The sequence below is a fragment of the Rhinolophus sinicus genome, linkage group LG03 (assembly GCF_036562045.2).
Source record: "Rhinolophus sinicus isolate RSC01 linkage group LG03, ASM3656204v1, whole genome shotgun sequence".
NCBI classification, from domain to species: domain Eukaryota; kingdom Metazoa; phylum Chordata; class Mammalia; order Chiroptera; family Rhinolophidae; genus Rhinolophus; species Rhinolophus sinicus.
In genome coordinates this window covers 169,601,028-169,621,639 of record NC_133753.1, presented here as the reverse complement: position 1 = coordinate 169,621,639, position 20,612 = coordinate 169,601,028, and the positions used below count along the sequence as shown (strand labels likewise).

Sequence of the window (20,612 nt, the reverse complement as noted above, 5' to 3'; positions counted from 1 at the left end):
ACAGATTACTGTGGGACCTTGCCCTCATCATGGCTCTCCTGTGGTCAGCATCAATTAACAAAACAATGGCTTTAATGACCTGCCAAGGGTGACATTCTGTTCCGTTATTGTTTAGAGGAAGAGGGTAAACCTGTGGCCATATTTATGCTATTTTTTAAAAATGCAGTTCACAAGGAGGCTCCCATCCAAATTCAGAGAATCTGAATATAAATCTTTAGGATGTATGACTCAAAATCTCTCTATTCAATAACACACTCCAAGTTATAAGCAGTGGTGTGGAAACAGTGGTTCCTAAAATAAAGCAGTACCTGAAAGTTTACATTCGAAGGAGAAAGATATATATGCCTACATTCAGTGTAAGATAATTGTAAAGAATAAAATAAGCATGGGTTAGCTCCCTCCGTGTGTGTGTGTGTGTGTGTGTGTGTGTGTGTGTGTGTGTGTTCAGTCCCTGATTCTATAACCAACTGGCTCTGTGCCCATAGAAAGTGAGTCAGACTTCTAATCTAAATCTCATCTGTAAAACGGAGATAACACCAGCAACTCTATCATAGATCACTGTGATGAGCAAATAAAGGTCATTCAATGTTAGCTATTATCAAGCATTATAACTATTATAAAACAATATCTGTTAAGATCAAATCAAATAAATGGTAGAACCATATATTCTATAAAATTTCAAAGAAACAAAAATTCCAAGGTAATTTGGAAAGAGGGTATTAGGTCTGATTGAAAAAAAAGAGTTGGAGACTGGTTATTAAAGACCAAAGTTGAGGTGGGTGCAGAGCTTCAGAGGAAGAAAATGACAAACTTGTCTTAGGGCATAATCAATAAAATTCCCTTTTGGCCAAAATCCAGGAATAAAATATAGGATTCTTATGATAAAGCTACCCTATTGATACAATAAATTTTGAAGGTGAATTGTAAATTACATACATAGCCCATTTCTTTTATTTAAAAGGAAACACATGTGGCAATAAAAATAAAAAATGTCCTTTAGCATTCCCAACTGGTTTATATTGATCTGGTTGTTTGTCTTCTAAATTACAAGACGGTTGATTGCATGTAAAAGAAAGTCAAGCCATAGAAGCAGATATTAATGCTTAAAAATGTTTTAATTTGTCCAAACATTGGCTAGCAAGTTAGGTACTGCTTCAATTTCTTAAACTCAAAGCATTTCCCTTGATTTCTGTGTCCTATCAGGGAGGACTTATGACAAGCTGTTAGGTTGGTGCAAAAGTAATTGCAGTTTAAAAGGTTAAAAATAATTGCAAAAAATGCAATTACTTTTGCACCAACCTAATATTTCATTAGTTGTGATCCTATGTCTTATTTTTTTAAGGAGGGCTTTTATTGCAACTCCTACTAAATAATTCAAATATCAAAAATTATCTAATAAACTACAAAGGCAAGAAATACTCCACTTTAATATTTATTTTGGGGAAATTAAAGGAGTTAGAGATAGAAAGAGAAGATTAATGAATTAACAGAGTACCTCAATTTTAGTTTATTATAGTTTTCCATCTTATTAAAGAAGATTAATCAAGTATTTTTTTGTATTAGCAAGAAAATTATACTTTTTAAAATCTTTGAAAACCAAGTTAATATATACACATTCCTTATAATATATAAAATAACAAAACCTCTGTATTCTCATCACCTTAATGAAAGTAATTTGTTTATGTATTCCCTTAAGATAATCTCTTACTTAATATAGTTGTAGTCATAATATACATTCAATATTTGTCCCCCCCTTTTATAACATAAAATATTTCCCATTATGAGACACAGACTTTATTGCCTTTCTTTTTAATAGCTACACTATATTCCATCTTGTGTTAATCATAGTTACATTAAGAAAAATCCAATAGTGATAAAGAAAAATGGCGTGCAATGGCCTCTTAAATATTGGCAAATTTCAGCATTTTTAACCATTACCTATTTTGAAACCCAGCTATATCACTAATTGCTAGATTAACAGTCTCTTCAAATTATGGATTAAAAGATCACTAGCCTAAAATCTCTGCATATACATACAAATGCAATTATGGTTGAATAGCTTAAATGAAATCTGCCTCCTTATAAAGACTGGATCAGAAGAAGATGAATATTGAGAGGCAGAGATTCAACAGTCTTACTGTTTTCTGTAGTTACAGTTTTCATATGCATCTAGTTTGATTGTGACACATTCAATCATATTTAAACCTTACAGTGTGAATGCAAATGAAGTTTGAAATTAGTTTAGTCTTAGCATAGTGCCACTGGTTTGGTTTCCTAGGAACAGGAATATGTTGTTCCGTTAGGTACCATGACAGATGACAGCAGATGACATAAAATTCTCTTCATGTTCACTTAAATTTGATTATAAAGGAAACAAAAAGAGGTAGGAAAAGACCAAAACAAAGTAGACCAAGGAATTCTATTTGACGATGAAAGTGTTTGTTAGAGAGTATATTTCAGCCCCACCTGTGGTACCCAGGCTGGAGCTCAGTGAGGATCTGTGTGAACTCAGCAGAAGGCGGCACCAATTGCCTGTGAGCTATAAGCAAGGTGCACGAGTGACGTGCAGAACAGGAGGTAAGTCAATGGACATGATAAAAACAGACTGATGTAAACTATCAACTACAGAAAATACAGCCAACAGATGTCCGGAAGTATGCCAAAGTAAAAAATATTGTTAAAACAGAACCAGCAGATAGTGGAATGAACTAAAAGACTTAAATCTGAGAGAAGGTTATTTGGAGATGATAACAAAAATGTATATTTGAAACTGTATAATGTAATACACATAAATTCCTTTTTATCAGTAATCGGTCAGCAGTGGAAATAATCCATGCATAACAATCCATGTACATGTGCAAAGGACATGTGGAAATCGGGCCAGGCACTAAAACCAGGCAGGCATCCTAAGATGCATTACACACTTATTTATCTGTCACTCTGGTTAGATTTGAATGGAGCATTGCATGTGTTGGCAAGTGTTGCTGTCCCCCCCTGCCCCAAATTCACTTGAAGCTCTAACTTCCAGTACCTCAGAATGTGACTGTATTTGGAGGAGACAGAATTTTTAAAGAGTAATTAAGATAAAAGGAAGCTGTTAGGATGGGCCCTAAACTGGATGATCTGACTGGTATCCTTGTAAGAAGAAGAAAGTTGGACACACACAGAGACACCAGGGCTGTGTGGGCACACAGAAAAGACCATGGAAGGAAAGAGAAAGGAGGAGGCCATCTGCAAGCCAAGGAGCAAGGCCTCAGAAGAATCCAAATCTGCTGACACCTTGATCTTAAACTTCCAGCTTCCAGAACTGTGAGAATTAAAATTTCCGTCTTTTAAGCCGCTTAATCTGTGGTATTTTTGTTATGGCAGCCCTGGCCCATGAAAGAGTGCGTTATGCTGGTAATGTGGCAGGAAGCATGAAGCTGCCCTCTTCTGAGTATCTGCCAAGACACAGCAGCACCTGGGCTCTGAAGGGGGAGCGGGGGCAGGGGAGTCTATACCATCTGCTTAGGGTTGCTCTCTGAGAAGATGGGGCACACAACCCACACACTTCAACGACTTCTGAGCCCGTCATTTTAGGGAGAAACAAATTCAAACAGATATTTAGTTGTAAGGATTCTGTTTTTCTGAAGCATGTTGGCATTCAGACAGCAGAGCAGCAAGCACACAGAAATGGCTCTGGTGATCAGGACTAGAGATACAGGCCTTGATCAGGACTAGAGATACAGGTCTGGGTGCTATTTTGTAAGATTCATTTTGAGAAGTTTCATGAAATATATATAAATATATATATATATATATATATATATATATATATATATATATATATAACAATATTTATAATTTTAACAATTCTTAAGTGTACAACTCACAAGTATATTCACAATGTTGTGCAATCATCACCACTCTCTGTATCTAAAACTTTTTTCATCACCCTCAACAACTCTAACCATTAAACAGTAATTCCCTTTTTCTCCCTCCCCTCAATCCCTGGTAACTTCTATTCTACTTTCTGTCCCTATGAACTTGCCTAGTCCAAGGACCTCATACAAGTGGAATTATACAATACTAGCATAGGATTAATTTTTGAAGTGCTAGTAACAATGCCAGTAAGAGAAATACTGGGGAGGAAAGAAATAATGAAGCAATGGTAGGAAAATAAAAATCAATCCCTAATAATTAGTGTAGGTTTGACCTTTCCATGTACCGTGTTTTCCCCTAAATAAGACCAGGTCTTATATTAAGGTTTGCTCCAAAAGATGCATTAGGGCTTATGTTCAGGGGACGACCTCCTGAAAAATCATGCTAGGGCTTATTTTCTGGTTATGTCTTATTTTCAGGGAAACACGGTACCTACTGGCCATTTGAATATCTTCTTTGGAAAAAAAAGTCTGTTCAGGTCCTTTCCCCATTTTTAATTAGACTATTTGTTTCCTTGCTATTGGGTTATGTGACTTCCTCATATATTTTGGATGTTAACCCATTATCAGGTGTGTGGTTTGCAAATATTTCCTCATTCCATAGGTTACCTTTTCACTTTGTTTCTTTTACTCTGCAAATCTCTTTAGGTTGATGTAATCCCACTTATTTTTAATTTTTTTGTTTATGCTTTAGGTGTTGCATCGAAAAAATCATTGTCAAGATCTATGTCAAGCAAGTTTTGCCCATGTTTAAGTCTTGAATCCATTCTGAATTTTAGTATGTAGTGTCTGTTATTCTCTGGCAATTAACCATGTGTGACTTCTTACATTTCTTGTGCTTTCAGTAATGTAGTTTAACTTGTTCGTCATAGTTTTTTGTTTTTGTTTTTTTTTCATGTATTCATATCTTGTCTCTACAAGCATATAGTGTAAGAAATTTGAGACTGGAAACCACATTTGACAATTTACATTCCCACCACTCTTTGATCAGTCTAACAGCCAAATCAATAAGTGCTATTTGTCTATTTGTTTTCTAGAAACTAGGGATGCAGGAAAAAAATCTCTAGGTCAAAACAGAGAAGTTCCAGTTTCTTTGTTTGGAAACAAAGAACACATTACTAAAGAACATGTGACCACGATCAGGCCACTTACCTAATTTTTCTAGCCTTTTGTTACAGTGACTGTTATATGAATATCTGATCATAAGATCCCTGTATAGCTTTACAATACTATGATTCTAGCCTATTTTGGTTAATCTTAACTAAACACACTTTTTTAGATGGCATTTTAAAAAATCCACAAGTATGTACTTAAAAAAAATGATTCAGAATTTCACTAAAGAAATATGCATGTAAACTATGCTGTCTCCCAACAGTCTATTCAACAAATGAAAGGTCAGGACAGTGTTACACTCTCAGCCCGATTCACGTTCTGGGAAAATGAAATATACTGACGTCCTATATTCTACTGGGACACATGATCTGTACCTATTTTCAGCCCATGGCTCTTCACACTCCATTGTTTAAAAATAGATCAGTTCTGAACTTTGGAGACAGGCTCAGAAGGGCATTAACCCCTTTCTCCACGGTTAAGTTTGCCATTTTGCTCTAACCCAATCAGCAGACTCCTGTTTGTGTTAAAAATAGGCCTTCTTACTTTGTACACATTCCAACAAGTTCTCATAAGCAGAGTGGTCCAGTTCACTGGATTTTCAAATTAGTTTTCAGTTTTAAATATACTGCCTGCTTTCACTAACGCATTCATCAGTCTCATGATCCTAACATTTCAATGCCAAGTTTTAATGCTAAGACATTGTCTCCAGAAAGCTGGCTGTTAAAATGCAGGAAGAGCTTATTAGCAGATTGTTTGAATAAATTCCAAAAGAAATGAGCCATATGATAAAGCTGGACTTGGTGTCCCTCCTGTATGTGGTCTAACACCCTCTGAATGGCCATATCATAGCACTTACACACAGTTATAATTGCTTATTTAAATTTCTGTCTTTCATTAAGCTGTATTTCACTAAGCTGTCTTTCACTAAGTCCCATGAGGGCTGGGACTATATCCTGTTCGTCACTGAATTATAGTAATACCAACAATTAAATTTTACTTGGACTTAATTTGTGCCAGGCACTTTTCTAATTTTTTATCTTTTGCTGATTTAATCTTTATAACAATTCTATGAAGTAATTATTATCATCATCAAGCACATTTGCAGATGAGGAAAGTGAAATACATACAATTTATGAAATAGCCCAAAGTGATACAGATAGTGAATTGTGTAGCTGGATTTAAACGAGGCAGGTGGAACCAGGGCTATGTTCCTAGCCCCTCTGTAGCAGGTTCTCAGTTATGATGTGTTAAAAAACTCAAAGTATACATATAACTATTAATGGCACTGAGAATATCATAAAAGGGATTTAAACTATTCAAAACAATAAACCTTTGAATAATTCTGAACAGCCAAGGCTACATGACAGTATATTATAAATAGATGGAAGGAGGAGAAGAAGGCGGGGTCTCCAGGGAGAGCCAGGTCAGGTAACAACTGGGATCCCAACCCCTCACCAAGCCCTCATTTCTAGAAGTCACTGAAGTCCAGCTCTGCAGACTCACAATTCTGACGAGGCCCAGTCACAGAACAACTGGACAGTGAAGATTACAGATTTTAGATAATAAATGCATCACCAAATAATAGCTACAATTTAAAATGCCAAGTTTCTGGGAAGCATCTTAAGAATTTTTCTCAGAAAAATTATGGTTGTTCCTTTACTTTGTGTCTGATGTGTTTTAGTTCACAATGAAATGAAAGTAATTTTTAAAGAGGATTTTATGGTCACTTCCCAGAATGCTGACAATTCCAGTGGAGCTGGTGTGCACATTACATGGCCTAGCCCAAGGAAAAATAATACACAAATTTATCTGACACTCAGAATCTTCTACATCCCTCAGTGGCTCACCACTTAGGTTTGGACAGGAAAACCAGCAATATTTGTTTTATGAGCCACTGACAATATTCTTGCCAGACGTGGCATAACAATATAAGAAAAAAAAAAAAAGAAGTATTTTCTATCTATTCCATGGATTTTGGGGAATTATAAAGGCTAGACAGAACATATATATCTCCTACAATGGTACTCTATTGAGATATCTCTCACCCCCCAAGGTGATTTTATTATAAATCACTAATGCACAAAACTGGAGAAAGGTAAAAAGAAAATAAAAACAGCCACATATAAAATATAACCTTTTGGATTATAGTGCATACATCAAAACAAAATCACAGAGGAACCTAAAGGTGCCAGCAAGTTCTTGTCATATACTGGAAACAACACTGTCCACAGTATAATCTAAATTGATTCAAAGAAAGTGCCGTGGCCACAGTACTTTACAGCTCTCAGCATCATTCTTTTTATCCATACAAGCACCACTGCTTGGTCGGCAAAATGCCCTTTCCAAGCTCTAACAATCAAGGATTCTTTGAGATGATCTGCCAAGTATGAGGTCCTTATTTAATTTCTCTTTGTTTATATATCCAACAAATAATTATTAAATATGTACTCTCTAGGGGTTGGGGTGTTGGTGGAAATCAAGAAAGACAAAGTCCTTGCCTTCTTGAATCCTGAGTTCACACAGCACAATGAACAAACAAACATAAAGGGACTGCAAGAAAACAAACAGAGTGATATGTACACAGCAAAAAGACTGATGTGATGGAGAATGACTGCCAGGGAATTAATTGAGATGAATTCTCAGAGAAGGCCTCTTTGAGGAGGTTACATTTGTATTGAGACTTGAACAAGAAAAAATGAGCCAGATATTTGTTAAGGGCACTTAAGCAATTAGTCTCCAAGGTATGAAAAAGACAAATCACCTAATTTCCGCCATAGAAATGGAAATAGGAGAAGGCTTTCAATAAAGCAGTGCTTTTGAAGTATTTACCAACTGAATTAATTTGAATATGCATGACATGAGCTTTTTATGAGCGCTTCCAAAGGTGACACAAGTGACATTCTTTCCACCATTTTACATACTAAAGATTTTTTCATATGTAAAAGTATTTAAACACATTGAAATGAAAGAATAGGGAATAAAATGGATAAAACATAATGTAGAATTAACTGATTATGAATATAGAATTATTTTCATGTTCCTAAACTTTTCATTTTACATTCTTTCTCTATTTTTATGCAACAAAAAACTTTCGTATAAATTTTTGAAGTTTTGACCTACCCTTCACTTTTACACATTCCTGAGAACCCAAACTTGTGTTGGCAGAAATCACTGCTCTTAAGTATATATTAGAATCTCAAATTACGCAAAACACTTTCATAAAAAATGAGCCTTCCGAACAATGAACCATTTTAAGTTTGCAGTCTTGTTAACAATTTAAGATGGCTGTTGACTCAAAATTGTATATACGATTAGCAATTATGTGGTGTGTGTCTGTGTATACAATGCACATCTTATATTTTTTACCTTTTATCACAAAAACACATATCAAATAATCCTGTTTTCCCTTTCGGAGTATCCTAGCTTCACTAATTTGACATTTATTGTATCAATAATTCAATGTCTTCTATGTGCCAGGCATTTTCTAGACACTAGACACACAACAGTGACCAAAATACACCTTTGCATAAACTTATCTCCTAAGAGGAAAGCAGGTTTTGAAAGGTAGAATAATGTATTTTACTACTTTAAAAATATTTCTCTTGATCTACTACTATGACTTAAACATCACAGGTATATAATACTCCAGTTTAATAGGCAGTGAGATCTATTTCCCATTGTTATTATTGAACTTTTCTTCAGAAAACATGTCTGGCTTTTTTAGATTCAAGTTTTATTTAAATAATGCCTTTGTTATCTCTTTCCTTATACTCCTATGCTAGTCATCCTGTTTCCCTTCTTAATAAAGTCTTAACTCAGGATCACACTAAATTTAGCCTTTTGTGTGATTCTGTTGCTAGTAGAGCAAAGGCTAAAAAGCAGATGAACAAATGGAACACATTGTTTTCACTTTTTTAAGGTGTTAAGTGTTTGAGCATTTCATGCTTCCACTTCTAGGATCTCTAATTTTATTAAGTAGTCTTGATTCTTACCCTGTTTTTCATTCATAATTCTGTTAAAGACCATTCATTCAGTGAATATTTAATGAGTTCCTACTATGAACTGGTCACTAGAAATGCAAAGATATTAAGACACAGTCTCTATTCTCAAGCAGGTCATAGTCTTGAAAGAAACAAAAAATAAACTGACAAATGATAAACATACTGATGGAGACGGAGTGGTCAGAAAACTATAAAGAAGGTCATGACTGGCAAGAAGTGTAATGGAAAGTAGAAGGCAAGCCGAGTGGAAAAGATTAAAGGTAGAGAGAGTAGCATGAAGAAAGGCAAAAAGGCAGTCAACAGCATTCCCCACCAAGGAAACATCAACCATTCTGTTGATGAAGCATGGCTGCAAACAAATGAAGACGGAGGCAGGCCATGGAATGTCTCGTGTGCCGTGTCAAGAAGCTTGGGATTTTTCTTGCAGGGGATAGGAATTCATGATCAGGTTCTAAGAGGAGTAACATTGCCAAACTTGTGTTTTATAACCAATTAATATGGTAGCCATGAGATGGGACACATTTGAACGAGTTGAGATCAAAGGCAGGGAGAAAGGTTCTGAGTACATGTCAGAAGTTAAGATAAAAGATGCTGAACTACAGAATTTGAAAATGTAAGGAAAAAAGTTGATCGTAAGTTAATGATAGAATAGTTGTAGGAAGTGAGGAAATTGGACAGCTTTAAGGGGAAAAAATGAAAAGTGGAATATTTTCTACTGAAGAACAGAGTAAATTAAAGTGTGGAAGAGAAGGTAATTAATAAAACACATAATTATGAAAATTTCCTTAATATCTTGATTTTGTATTACATTGAGAATTTTCAGCATAGAGGAATGCTTCCCACTTACATGTAACTTCTTAGGGTTCATTTTTATGCTCACTTTTTCTGTCAGCTTTCTATATACCCTCAATGTCATTTTATGTTAGAATAGTTACTTGTCTCTGCTTCTTTAAAATAAGTATTGGATTTTATTGTGTCCTGTATTTTGATCCATCTTAACCCCTGATACTGTCTTTTGGATTACTTTTGTCTCCATGCTATGGCTTGTCCCTACTTTGAATCCCTCCAAGCCCTTGAGAACTCAACCTGGTTCCAGTGTCCTGAGCTTCTGCACCTTAGTGAAAGAGATTTAGATTTAATATAAATTATCCAAGAGATAAAGAGATAAAGCAAAGTATATAGATGGAGTTAAAAATAAACCAAAACAATCAAATAAATGATATATTACTTTTTTAAAAATATAATAGGTTTGAATTATGTTTCCTAAAGAAAAAAGATTTACATATTTATATTTGATTAAGGACTTTGTAGGGAAAATAAGCTAATGAATAGCATAGCAGGCATTTAGCTCCCTTCATTGCAGAACTATTACTGGTATCGTAAGGTTTTTCAAAAAAACAGACCAAAAATACAAATAACTTTTAGTGGATGCAAAAACTTAAGAATGGTTAAAATTGGCAAGGACATTAGTGGAAATAAAAATATTTATTGATTATTTATTTAATATATGCTACATGTATCAGGAATTTCATGAAAAATTTAAAATAGAGACGAAATGGGCTTTGCTTTTAAGGAATTTTCAAGACAAAAGTAGAGAAAACAACTGTGAAAAAAGCAGTGATAACAGACAAAATGTATAAGTAGCACAGATTTAGGGACTCAGTACACTGGGGGTCAGAGAAAAGAGTGATCAGAGTAAAGGGGTCAGAGAAAAGAAGGCAGAAATAAAGAAGTATTATTTGAACTAGATTTTGCTAGAAGATGAGAGACATTTCTGGAAAACATGATGCAAGAGTGAGAAATTATAATTGACTTTTGCAAAACAGCAAGCTGCACAGTTTGACTGTAGGCTACTTTGGAATATGTAGGGCAGGAGGGAACAGGAAAGCTGGAGATTTAGCTGGTCAGAGCAAGGGAGGGCTAGACTATGAGTCTAAAGTAGCTTTATTTGATGGAATTGGTAATATAAAGAATGAAAGTTCCAGAGCAGAGAAATGACCAGCTTATATCCATAGAAGAAGATTAATCTGGCATCAATGAAGTTTTAAATGGTAGTTAAGAGAAAAGACAACAAAGGTTGGAAGGCAACTATGGGTATAGTGTGGCTAGTCCCTCTGAGAAGAATGGTTAGGGTGCTGGTACTGGGAAAAGAAACAAGAGTATGGGCATAAGATGTATTACCATGATCAATGGACAGCATTTGGTGATTGTATGGATGTGTAGAGCAGAGCAATATTCAAAAAAGGACCACAGTTTTATATTCCAAATGACTTGAGAAAATGACTAAAACATTTACAGAGAGACTTCAAAACATAAATGGTTTAATGATGGAAGATAATGACTTCATTATATAGCTTACTATGTATATGGGGCCAGGATATATCATGTAGCTTTTAAGAAAATGCAGCTTATGGCAAGAATTTGGAGCTCAAATGGACAGAATTGAAGTGTGAGATAAACTAAATAATTTAGAATAAATTCAGAAAATCAGAATGAAAAGTCTAAGTAATGGTTTGGTGCTAAAGAAGAACAAAAAGAAGATTTGGGAGGTGTGTCTTGTTAACAGTTGAAGAATTACCAACAAAGATTCAGTGACAAAGGCTTTGATGATTAGCAGGTCACTGATAACTTTCAACGAAACAATTTTGGTAAAGAAATGAAGATCAAACCACAGTGCACTGATTGCACAGTAATATTCTGAGGAGGTTGGTGGTAAAAGAAAGAAGAAAGAGCGAGGCAGTGTAAGAAATAGGAACAATAAAGACAATGGTCCTTTGCTCTAGGGGTGACCTGAACATTCGAGTGGGCAGAGGGAAGACTTCTAGGGAGGGGTGGAGAGAAGAAATAAGGCAGAGAGGCGGTTATTGAAATTACAGTGTTTTAATGAGGTAATAAGAAATGAGTAACTCTCAACAGGTCAGGTCAGTCTCTGAATAGAGTCCAGGGGATGAACAGGGAAAATGAACATGAGAGGAGAGCAAAAGGTGAAAAAAGAGAAGATAAAGAAACAGGTAAGAATGAGATGAGAGAGTAGAAGACTGGGAAGATACAAGACAATGAGGATACAAGAAGGAATTTTGATAACTAGTTATACAGAAAATTGCAATAGATAATGAGTTATAGAATTGTACACTTGAAATCTATGTAACTTTATTAACCAATGTCGCCACAATAAATACAACAGAAAAAGAAAGAAAAATGTAAAAAAGTAAAACAATTATGAGAATCATCATTAGAAAAACAATTTCCTAGCACTTTTTTTTTTAAAATAGCTAAAAGTCTGTATATAGGAAAACATAAAAAAGAATATGGGCAAAAAAAAATAGATGTCTTAATATTTTATCCTATTTTTTCCTTTTGAGTAATATTGTAACATGGATGTGAGGATTTCCTGTGAAAGGAGAAAATAAACAGTGATTATGTACCATGGAGATCCAGGACTATAAACCTTACCTCTCTCAGAGGATCATTGAGTTCACAGAGAATGTTTTCTTCATCGAAGATTTTGCCTTGGTATCTGTGTTCATAGTAATCGTGTATCTTCTGACGCATGTCAGCTGGTAACTTATGGAATGACATGTATTGCTCCACTTGCTTATACTGTAAGGAAAGGAAAAAAAGGAAATTAAGAAACATTGCTAGGCTGTATGAAAAACCATCATGTTACTCTTGTGCTATACTATACTCAATAACACTTGACTAACAATAACAAAAGAAAGAAATTCTTTAAGGGGAAGAACCAGTGTACTAGGTTGTAATGTACCCAATCTGTGTCATATACTGTAGAAGGCATTTATTTAGGTAAATATTTCCTGCAAAATACTGAGATAGCATGGAGAGGAGGCATGAAATGAGTTCAGAGTGAAGTTAATCTCCAGAAAAGCCAGTGATGGGGAAGAAAAAAAGAAGTGACACTATTTTTTTACATTTTATTTTTAGCTGAGTTCTAAATCAAGTTTGAATTTGCTCTTTGGCTTTTCATTGGAGAAAGACTGTTGTAACTTTGGATAGTACAAAAGGTTTTATCTTATAGCAAAAGATCAGACATAATTAAATTTTGAATGTAGAGTCAAAGAGCTGGGCAACTGTTTGCAAGTCACAGACACTCAAGAAACATATGCCCTGTAAAGTACGATGATATGTCACACTTCATTTGAGGATTTAGGAGATCATCGGGGTGAGATTAGCGCCTCGTAATTTTATAGCTGAAAGTTAACTTAGATATTTAAGTTCATTTAACCAAGTAATTCTTAAACTTGACTATTTATAAAACTTGGGATGAGGTTGCCTTTTGGGAATGCAGATTTTCAGGCTTAACTCCTGAGATCCATTCCCTTGATGTATCTGCTTTTGTGTATTTACACACACACTTATATACACACATATGTACACAGTTTCTTAAAAAAATAACATCCCTGCTAGTTAAACAGGAACATAGGAGCATGGCTGTTACCTGGGAGCTTATTAGAAGAGAATTTCAGGCTTCATCAGAGACCTATGAAATCAGAATCTGCATCTTAAAAAGATCCCCAGATGACTTCACATTTAAGTTTGAGAAATATTCCCTCAACGTTTCAAATGTGGTGGTCATGAGAATACACTTCGAAAAAAATGAACCCCCCCCAAATTAGTTTCATTATACAGATGATAAAATTGAGTATAAATAAAATAGTAGGTAATAAAACTACATAAAAATACTGGAATAAGATTCCTCCCTTAAAAGGAATTTATTTTTCTCAAATCTTTCTGATAGCAGAGCTCAGAAGATCAAGGTCTTCTGAATCCTTGTCCATAATCTTTGTAATTATAATTGGTAACTGATAACACACATGTCCAATGTGAAACAGCAACCCATTGAATTGTATTTCTTTAATTTTCCCTACATACTTTCCTTACATAGGAGTATAGCATTCACATTGTTTGGATGTCCCCTTTTAGAGATTAGTATCCTCAAATGAAATACAACTTTGTCATGAGATTTCCTTTATTTGGTCACCAGACTATGCCCTTAAAGTACTTAAAGGCTGCATGCAGGTCTATATACAGAGGGTGCCAAAAAAATGTATACACATTTTAAGAAAGGAAAAAACTGCATTAAAATTGTAGTATTCAATATTCATCGATAGCAGAAGGTTTGACTTCTGCAATTACAAGAGGTGCTTAAAGTGGTTACCTTCAGCATAATTTTAATACAGTTTTTTCCTTTCTTAAAATGTGTATACATTTTTTTGGCACCCTCTGTATGTGTGTGTGTGTGTGTTTGTGTGTGTGTATACAGATATATATGTATATATATGATCTTCCTTCTTTTAGACAAAAGTTTGATGACTATTTCTTGTCATTTACTTATACTGACTTAAGTTTGATTTTGAGCCTATATTACACATTTTAACCATTTATTGTTGTAGATTTTAAACATAATTAGAAAAATGATGATAAAAAATAAAATATTTAAAATTGTCCTTCAAAGACTAATAATCGATCATCAATTAGTTTTTCATTTGTGTTTTTTGTTTTGTTTTGTTGTTGTTGTTGTTAAATGTTTAGGACAATCAGCATTGAATTTACAACCAAGCTATTGAACATTTTATAAAGATATTTTTAATATTACCATTTATTTACATGGTAACTGAAGCCATGGTTTCTATTTTGATTCTACATTTAAAAATAAACTAGTTCCTTTTTATATCTATAAAAAGCTATGTTATATTCAAATGAGTGTAACATTATTTCTAAAACGTTCATAGCAGGATTGAATCTTTTTCAAGAACTATGCTATAAACACAGCAAAATCTTTCATATTTACTGAGGAAAAAATTTTCTTTTAGCAAAAACAGATTCCTGATTATTTTTTAAAATTATTTTAAGCAGCATAGTCATATCAGAGTAAGTCATGTAATAACAAAGGTATCGTAATATACCCAAATTTGACTTCCAATATAGAAAATGTAAAAAACAAATCACACATAAAGAAATGCAGATGGTTGTAAAGTTATTTTTTTCTGCAGAAGTTAGTAGTTTGTTATCTTCTTTCTTCTTTATCTTTTTTGGAAAACTGGGTAATGAAACACGGTTTTCTCCAAAACAGAGTGAATTGTTCAGCTTCCAAGATAGCGGGAAAGTTTTTTGTGATAGTGAATAAGTACTTAATTGGCCTGTAAAACTATCAAAATTACAACTCAACAGCTGATCTTAGATTCCTATAGAAAATATTAGCAGATAAAAATTGCAGATAAAAATTGTTATTTTTCCATCCAGAATGATCACTTCCATTATAAATAGACACCTGCTCTCTTGTTTATAGAAACTAGCAGTATCCATTCAGATGTTTTAAAATGGAGTACACCTTCATATATTTAAAAATAAAATCAAGATTTAAAAAGTTTTGGAAATTTTTACACTACATAGTTCTTCATTTTGTATTATTTTAATTTGGTTTGAAAATGGCCAGATTCCAAAAAGTTTTCCAAAAGTCAGTGTAACACTGTTTAAGACTTAACTAAGCAAGTAACTGGAAAAAAAAAAAAATAATAATGACAGGCCAATGTAACGACCAATTAGAATAAAATGCTTAATTATCAAGTAAATAAATTGTTCATATATATAACATTCTTAGAAAGCTAATTTTATAGTAATTATAGAAGTCAAAGGGATAGATAATTGCCAGAAATCGAAACAATCATTATTATCATTATAATAGTTGAAATCTGTGCTCAGATATTTAAAAAATCATTTAGAGTGTTTTACTGCTCTAAATGGCTTTGATCTTTATTACTGCAGTTTTTCTTGGTGTGTGTGTGTGTGTGTGTGTGTATGTGTGTGTGTGTGTAGAAAAATTATTTTGACCTTAATTTAACAAGAGTACAGAATGACATGTCATGGTAAACCAATCGCTCTTTTATTTTTCAATAAGACCATTTAAAACATTTTATGCTATCTAAATTATCTTATTTCCCTGCCCCAACAATTCTTTCACTTACAGATGGTGACCTTACCTAAAATTTCAAAAAGAAATAGAAGCTATCACACAAGAACATCTATTAACTCATTTAGAAAGATACCTATTTTTTTTCCTTTTCTTCTTCTTGCTCTTGTAAAAATGGAAAAGTATCTTTTCTCTCATTGAAGGTATTTCCTCATCATTCTTTAGAAACATCACCCTATCTGCTATAGTTTTTGTCACATCAACTTTCTCTCCATATATTGGCTCAAGCCAAATAGCTTTTCGATATACTCTTCTTCCAGTTAAAGTAACTCATCATCATCATCATCACCACCATCAAAATAGTATCTAACCCTTGGTTATTACAAACTACTTTCCTCTATTTGCTCATTTAATTCTGGCAACAACTTTATGAGATTACTACTATTATCTTCACTTTATAGATGATGAAACTGAGGCACAGAGTATCGAAATAACTTGTATAAGGTGACACAGCTAATTAGTGTTGAGATCAGGATTGTAATCTAGGCAATCGGGATCCACAGTTTGTGTTCTTGTTCAGTACATGATATTCCTGCCTTCAAAAAATGGCTCTCAATTGAGCATAAGTGGCCCTCCATCTACCACATTATTATTCTCCTTCCCTTTTTCAAGCAATTTCTTGAAAGTGTGGTCTACACTCATTATCTCACTGTCTACCACTCATTAAAACTTTAAACATTGAATTATAGCTTCCATTCCTTCTCCACTAATTATACTCTTACATTTCCATGATCTCCCAATAATTACCATGATACTTAATTAGATGCTTTACAAAGATGCTCTTATTTGGTATCTGAACAACACTAAACACTAGTAGCTGACACTCTAATACCTTGTACCAAGCAAGCTGGCCCACCTCTGACCTCAAGTATACCTATGGTGGATAGTCCATCTCAGGGTTTCTTAGAATTTTAGAAGAATTGCTCAGCTCAAGCTAGAGCAGCACAGAAGTTTGGGAATGGGGAGCGGTGTAGGTAACACTATCCTGAGAAACATTCAACCAATGAGGGATTTGAGTGTATAGGTTTATGTCATAGCCATCCCTCCTTCCGAGAGATAATTTTAGGGTGCATCTTCATGGTTCCTCAAGGGTTTCCGTGGGACCAAATCCCTCTTGTCCATATTGGAAAACAACTCAATAAAATACATTTCATTGGGTTTCCCTTTTCCCCAGTCTTATGCTTCCTGTTTCCCTAATATGCTTTCTGGAATTACTTCCCAATAAATTACCTACACCCGCATCCTTTCCTTAGGCTATTGCAGAACACAAACTAGGACAACAATGCTATTGATCCCTTCCTCCCAGAGACATATTTCCCATGGCTTATCCATCTATATATTCTTATCTCCTCTAGCCTCTCTGGCTGCTCTTTGCAGTCTTATTTGTTGACATATCTTTATATGTTGGTGTTCCCAAGGAATACGCCCAAGGCCTTTGTTTTCACCTCACATATTTTCTTGGAGCAACCCTGCCCATTCTCCTGATGTCAGTTACTATCAATATACTACCAATTTCCAAGTCAATGGCTTCAGCAGAGAACTAACTCCTGATCTCTAGACTCATATGTCCATTTTCCCCTTTAAAACATGCCTCAAAAGCACATCAAATACCACATACCCAAATTGAAATCATTTACCTTCTCCCCTCTACCTTCTCTAGCCAACCAGCAACCGAAGCAATAGATCTGGGTGAGAGGACAATCATTTATTTCTCTGTTCCCAATACATTCTACCTTTATCCTTCATAAAGGAACCATATTGCCACTGAGGATTTTATTCTTAACTTTTTCTGAGTATTTTTCCCTAATATAATGCTCAAATGTTAATGTACATTCAAATAACATGGAGATCTTGTTAACTTGAAGATTCACATTCAGTACGGATGGATTTCAACTAAGATTTGGCATTTCTAACAATATCTTCGAAAATGCTTGTGCTTGTTTTCAGAAAAAACATGCTTATACTGGTTTTCAGAAAACTCTTAGATCTAATCTAATATCTAGATTAGATTACATGGGCCATTTATGCAACCATCACAGCAAGCCCATACCTGGTTCTTTTCCCACTATCATAGTTGCTTATTAAATTGTCTATATTATATTCTCTACTTGACCATAAGCTCCTTGAAGTCAGTAGAGTTTTCTACTAGACCGTCAGCAACTTGAGGCGTCTCAAGTTTATCTCTATTTTCCAACACAGTGGCTCACATAGAGTAGCTGTTCAATATTTGCTGAATTCATTAGTTATTTATGTTCTAAAACAGGAGTGTCCAAACTGCAGCCCGCGGGCCAACTGCAGCCCGCGATCCATTTTTTATTGGCCTGTAGCAAATTCCAAAAATATATTTAGTTTACTTAAATAAACCAGGTGAGGCAATACGTACTTCACCTCGAGTGAGTGGCCCGGCTGTTTGTGTATTTTACCACATATGGCCCTTGGTGAAAACCATTGAAAAAAGTTTGGACACCCCTGTTCTAAAATATTCCTTTTGGTAAACTATATTGTTTAGTCTTGATTGGGAACCAGATTTGAAGTACATTTTTGAAGTACTGGCAAAAATGCCATTTTTCTTTGATAAGTCCAAATATATGTAAAATATTTAAAGGGTTTCACTTCTTTTTAAAAATACTAATTATACATTGGAGAGAAAATTAAAGCACTTATTAATTGTGACAAAATGCTGTGGCTTTTGTTTTCATCCAAGGAAGACAATATGCCTTATTTGAAGTAGTTGAAAGATCTACAACTTAGTTCATTAACTTTTACTTTAAATAATTTGTCATTTAAGTTTCAAAAATTAGATGGTAAAGGACACAGTATTTTCTAAAACTATGAAGCTCATTAGTCAGAAATCTAGAGGTAATATTTCACACCCAGTTTAAATCTTATAGACTACCCAAGATTACAGCTTTTATACATTGAATTGTGGGTTAGTGTACAGTAATTAAAATGGTATAATTTTTTTTAAATTGGGTGGATTGATTGCTGCAACATTATGTCATAGTGTGTGTGTATGCACGTGCGCGTGTGTGTAATTCTTCAAAGAAAAGATGCGAGTTTAACTATACTAAACCTCCACTGAGAAGATATATTCAGTTTCTATAATGAAGAATTTAATATTTATTTTAATAGTACATTACCAATAACCTCTTTTCACCACCCTCCAACAATTTTTTGTTTTTAGTGATGGGTGATAAATTATTTATATACGCCTTGTATAAGTGCATTAAAAAGATTGAAGTTTGAAACTAAGGATGCCATTTAAATATCACTGATAGTCTTCATTATTTTTGGTCAAAATATTTCTTAACATTAGTAACAGCTTGATTTAGTTTTGAAAGTCTCTTTAGTTTGTTTTTAATACAGCTGTTTCTATTTTCAAATTTAAAGCAACTGAATATCTGAGGATACACAACAATTACTAAGGGTAAATATCATCTGGAGAATAATTAAAAGAAGACAATAAATTAATGAGTCACTGGCCAATTACCATGGAGAAATAACATACTGGATGAAGAAGGAGCTTTTACAATGTGCACTCCTTTGGATTAATTTGTTTTTCAAAAGTGAATAAATATAACAACGATGAGTTACTTCTATACAAATTAAAAGCATCATTTTCTTTAAGTATATAATACAAAACAAGATTAAAATAGATTTGATTGTAGTACTTATCAAGTCTCACATGATGTGATATGAAGAAGCAATAAAGCAGCACACACATTATATAAAACACAACCAGTCAAAATCCACGTTTCAGACCTGAGTGCCGATCAGTCCCACTATGGAACAATTTAAAAACCTGTGATAATCTATAGGGAAGTTACAACATATATATTTACCATAATAACCTTTGGTAAAAACCTACCATAGAGTGAGGGAATGTTGTTAGACGAAAGTGCTAAGTATAGTAGCTCTACAGAATGAGAAAAAGCATAGAGGTCTTGTTTAAGCAAGGTTCAGCCTTTAACAAAAGGTGAATATTGGTGGTTGGTTTCAAAAGACATATATACATACACACACACACACACACACACACACACGTTTGTATATATACATATCACCACACAGAAAATATGGATTTCTGAATTTAAGTTTATATATGTAATGCAAATTGAACAATAGTAGTTTGAACCTGGCAATGATTTATTAATATCTGTTTTGCATGTGACAGCAAGCCAGCATCATAAACAACCGGATTAATAATAGCAAGGGAATAAATACACTTTCAGAAAACAAGTCTTGGAATTTATAAAAGAAAAGGATCCAAACTTTGTCAACTCAAACGCTATGAAAATAATAGTCACTGGTTGATAAAAATGTTGACTGGCTTTCCAGAACCAAGTCAAACTCCTACGTTTACAAATATGTTTCCTGAAGTGGTGAGAGAAGATGAAGACTTCCAATCTAGCATAAATTCAAAAGTGTCTTGTTCAAGTTAGAACAATTTAGTAAGACAATTTAGCAAGACAAAGCTTGCCAGGGGAACATCTTAGCAGAAGATGAGAGCAGCTCCTTACTAAAATATTAGGGACCTACTGCAAGGCCCGTGGTATCAGATACAATATGAAGACGAGTCAAGACACGTGTGTT

At 34.2% G+C, this 20,612-nt stretch overlaps 1 protein-coding gene across 1 annotated transcript in view; it reads right to left on the bottom strand.

Moving 5' to 3' along the window:
- Positions 1-20,612, bottom strand: part of HCN1 (hyperpolarization activated cyclic nucleotide gated potassium channel 1) — a 344,964-nt gene that overhangs the window by 51,607 nt on the left and 272,745 nt on the right. Inside the window, exon 5 of the mRNA XM_019736249.2 lies at positions 12,488-12,634. Within this exon, the coding sequence (XP_019591808.2) occupies positions 12,488-12,634 (147 nt within the window). The remainder of the gene's footprint in view (positions 1-12,487; positions 12,635-20,612) is intronic.